Here is a 4,749-nt window from a genome sequence, read left to right as displayed (position 1 = left end):
GTATTCTCGTATTGTCTATGCAGTTTCGGTTCTGTACCGACACTTGCTAATACTTGACAACTTTTAACACGGTTTGTATCATTTTCAGTCTACTGTCACTTCCTCTTCTCTCTATAAATACATGACTCTCATTTCGTAGTAGAAGAAACAAACCATTCAGGGACGCTATCCATCTTTCTCCTTCTTCACTCTCAATCGTTTTCTCTCTCGCTAGCTCTACCTGTCTTGCTTGCACTCTTCGGTGACAGTTGAGCGAAAAGAATTATGTCTTCGCTAAGATTAGCGACGCTTTTGTTTTCTGTTGTTCTTCTTTTTGCGTTCGTAAATGCTGAAGATCCTTACAGATTCTTTGAATGGAACGTTACTTACGGAGCGATATATCCAGTTAGTAGTGCATTTCCTCAACAGGTTATATTGATAAACGGTCAATTCCCTGGTCCTGACATTCATGCTGTTACAAATGATAATTTGATCATTAACGTCTTCAACAACTTAGATGAACCATTCCTTTTCTCATGGTAAAACCTCTATCTTTCCTTCTCCTGCTATTGTCTGCTTATTATGCAAGATCTTAATTTGTAGAAATCACTGTTTTATACATGTAGACATGCATTTTAAATCATGGTAGCGTTTCTTGTATGCTGCATCTGACCATGCAGCAATAGAATCACATTGGATTCAAAAGTCTGCTTCTTGATTTATTAAATATGTAATTATGCATATAGGAATGGAGTGATGCAGAGGAGGAATTCATGGCAAGATGGTGTTTACGGAACAAACTGTCCAATTCTACCAGGCCAGAACTGGACGTACACTATACAAGTGAAGGATCAAATCGGTAGTTTCTTCTACTATCCTTCACTTTCTTTCCACAAAGCCGCTGGTGGATTTGGTGGGATAAGGATTCTCAGCAGACCAAGAATTCCAGTTCCTTTCCCTGATCCAGCCGGTGATCACACCGTTCTCATTGGTGATTGGTACAATCTTAACCACACGGTAAACCTTAATTCTTTCACACCTAGCAGTGTGCCCGGTTTTATTCTTCTCTTATTTTTTGTTGACCTCGATTATTTATTTCTTCTGCTGCCTTCTTGCAAGTTGTGTTTGGACAGCTAAATCATGTTGACCCTACTACCCCCTTTCTCTTGTTCTTTTTTGAAACAAAACGACAAGATTTTGTATTAAGAAAATAGGAATTAACACTCTGTCGATTGTGATTGCCGAGAGATCCAAATTCACTCACAATCATGGCTCGTCTCGTGATCAAAAAGCTTAAAACCTCTCAAAGTAAACAAACTTCATTAAAGCCTCCACGATACATCATTTTCATTTTTTACAAAAATATCTTGTCATTTCACTGGAAGTTAATTACTTCTACGCGATTGAAAAATCTGTCACAAAACTGACAATTAGAGTAAAGCACATTAACTTGTAAGTAGACAATTAGTAGTACTTCACTTATACATTTACTTGACGGAATTGCACTCTTTTTGTTTGTTTTACAGAGATTGAGAACCATTCTTGAAAGCAAAAAGGCCCCTTTCCCAAGTGATGTCCTCATTAATGGTAAAAAGTCCACTCCTGTGGGCAATGCTGTCACTTACACTGTCCAACAAGGTACAATACGTGATCCAATGTACAACTATGATTTTCAAAGTACACATTTTTGAACAATACTAACAGGGATATCAACTTGCTTGGATTTTTCAGGCAAGGCATACAGGTTCAGGATTTCCAATGTGGGTTTACAGAATTCACTCAACATCAGGTTCCAAAACCACACCATGACATTAGTTGAAGTCGAAGGAACACACACAGTCCAGACAAATTACACATCGCTAGATATTCATGTTGGCCAATCTTACTCGGTTCTAGTAACAGCCGACCAACTTCCAAGAGACTATTACATGGTTGTGACTACACGATTTTCAACCATCCGCCTAGAAGCCACCGCGCTCTTTAGTTATAGCAATTCGAACGGGCAAATAGCTGGGCCAGTGGCGCCAGTCGAAGGTGTTCCTGATAATTACGATATCGGTTTTTCACTCAAACAAGCCCTCTCCATCAGGTACTACATTGATTTGTAAACATATTTACTATGATTTCATATTGTGTGTTATGCGACCATCTTCATTTTCTAACCCTGTTTTATGTAACGTGTTTTTTTAGGACTAATTTGACTGCGAGTGGACCAAGGCCAAACCCACAAGGTTCATACCACTATGGAATGATTAAGATAGCCAGAACTATCAGACTTTCCAGTTCAGCAGCTCAAGTAAATGGTAAACAGCGGTATGCAATCAACAGTGTCTCCTTCGTCCCAGCTGACACTCCTCTCAAACTTGCGGACAAATTCAAGATCCCAGGTGTTTTTACACTTGGTAGCATTCCAGACAGCCCTTCTGGCAGGTCAATGTACCTTGACACATCTGTAATGGCAGCTGATTTTAGAGATTTTGTTGAAATCATATTCGAAAACCCAGAAAACATGGTCCAAAGTTTTCACGTTGCTGGATATTCATTCTTCGTAGTCGGGTAAGTAATTCATTTTTTCAGTATATCTTGTACAAGTAGAATTACTTAGTGAGCGCATGACTAGAATTCAGAACGCGTTAGTCCGTATTTATCTAATTATCTTTGTTACATTTGTTTTTGTTAATGCAGTATGGATGGAGGAGTTTGGTCAGAATCAAAGAGAGAACGGTATAACCTGGCAGATGCAGTTGCACGTTGCACTATTCAGGTATATCCCCAATCGTGGACGGCAATTTATGTGCCACTTGATAATGTGGGTATGTGGAATATAAGGTCTGAGTTCTGGGCACGTCAATACCTTGGACAGCAATTCTATCTTCGAGTTTATTCGCCAGTTGAATCAGTTAGGGATGAAAAAGTTATCCCACCAAATGCACTTCTTTGTGGTAGGGCATCAGTGTTTGCACCCCCTCCTCCACCAGCAGTTGCACCGGTAGTTCCACCGGCAGTTGCACCTGCAGTTTCATCCATATCTGCTGCACCAACAGTTGCACCGGTAGCTTCACCCCCTCGTTAAGCTGCCACTACAGACTTACAGTACAGTAGTTGGAGGAGATAAATATAAATAGTCTTGGAATTCAAAATTTGTGGAAAGTACAATATGAATTTATGAGTTTTATGTACTTGGTTTGATTTTGGTGCTCACTCAGCACCAATGAGCCAAGATATAGATTGACCTTATATTGGGGTCACCATTCTTTTCTTTGTTATTGCAGTCATTGTAGTTTTCAGATTCTCTGATTTGTAAGTGTCTATTGAAATTCTTTATCATAAAATAACAAAAGTATTCATTGAGTACTACTCTCTTTTTTTCTCTAGCTTAAATGGTTCTTCCCTTGGCTCCAGTACGAGTTTAAGTACGCAACTTAGATAAATAAGTCTTGGTCATTCGCCATGTTTAACAAGCCAAAATGGTCTATAAATGAAAACATCATGTGTACATAAGAAAAAGCGGAAGAGTAGGAAAACTCCAAACACATCAATCTGTAAAGAACAAGGACTACTGCTACACATGATCCATAGAAGAACTCCAAACACATCAATTTGAAATACAATTACTTCGTTACAGCCGAGATGCTACTTCTCAGATTGCTTCAAAAAACGAGATATAATGTATCTCGATTAGCCACAAATGTGAGAACCAACATTTCATACTAAAATTGAAATGTAACATCCCGTAATAACCATGAAGTGTTAGAGAAAATGTATTTATAGAATAGTTTGGTTTTTTGGTCTTGGTGGGATTGGAACTTAGGATCTATTGGTCACTAAGGACACTAGCTCATTTTCACTATTTGTGAATGAACCTTTACTCCCACAAAGGGAAAACTAAAGATGATACCTCTTCATAAGTATTGAATTTTTTGATATTAGAGTGGCCCTTGGGTCATTAGCACTTTTGTGCGAGGGAGAGGACTTAGGCAATGGGATAGTTGGTGCAATCGCACATTTTCACACACCCGCGGTGCTTCGCACGCCGTCGTGCGGGTGGGCCAGGCCGGGTGTGGGTCAAGACTTATATTTTTTGGCAAAATTTCTTTTGAATTATCGAATTAATATTTGAAACAAAATAATTCTTTGGGCAACATTATGTTTATGCATGAACGTTCTTAAATTTGCATGAACGTTTCAAATCGATATTAAATGATGCATGAACGTTTAAAACCGTTGGAAAAAATCTGAATTAATTGAAATTGTTTTAATGCGCGTTTATGAGACCTCTCTTTATTCTCCCCTATATAAAGCGATCACTTTCTCTCATTTCTTTTTGTGTCCAAAAGAGCTACTATCCTCTTCTTTTCGTCTTCTCCCCCTGTGTGGTCCTTTATTTTTCATTCCGTGCGCAATCGCTGTTGAGGTCGTAAGAGTGGGAAAGTACTGTAGTGCTAACAATGCTTGCAACGGGCAGTTTTATCCTGGATACGAACTTGACCACAGGGTATAGGCATCACTCATTCTTGAGGCGTACCGGTCAAATATCGTGTTAAGGACAGCGTGTTGAACACGTGACTCTGTCCTCTGTTTGCAGTCCAATTGAGTGTTTATTTAACTTCAAGAAATTAATCTTTTTTTTTCTAACATCTTTCTTGAGTGTTTTATTGTTACAGACGCAACAATCTTAACACGATATTTCTGTTTTCTGTCTGTAACAATGGGTAAGAACGATGTTGAAAGGCCTGCAAAGTTTCTGGAAAAGACTTTAAGAGGTGACAG

General features: G+C 38.9%; 1 protein-coding gene across 1 annotated transcript; it reads left to right on the top strand.

Moving 5' to 3' along the window:
- Positions 1–147: 147 nt before the first annotated feature.
- Positions 148–3,333, top strand: LOC113289080 (L-ascorbate oxidase homolog). The gene is made up of 6 exons (XM_026538250.1): positions 148–518; positions 726–996; positions 1,506–1,617; positions 1,711–2,068; positions 2,170–2,535; positions 2,665–3,333. Exons 1-6 carry the CDS (start codon positions 265–267, stop codon positions 3,050–3,052), a joined length of 1,749 nt encoding a protein of 582 aa, XP_026394035.1. The 5' UTR covers positions 148–264; the 3' UTR covers positions 3,053–3,333.
- The last annotated feature ends 1,416 nt before the right edge of the window (positions 3,334–4,749 follow it).

This window comes from Papaver somniferum, chromosome 6 (genome assembly GCF_003573695.1).
Source record: "Papaver somniferum cultivar HN1 chromosome 6, ASM357369v1, whole genome shotgun sequence".
Taxonomy (NCBI): Eukaryota; Viridiplantae; Streptophyta; class Magnoliopsida; order Ranunculales; family Papaveraceae; genus Papaver; species Papaver somniferum.
The sequence above is the reverse complement of the archived record's forward strand: the minus strand, read 5'-3'. Positions and strand labels throughout refer to the sequence as shown.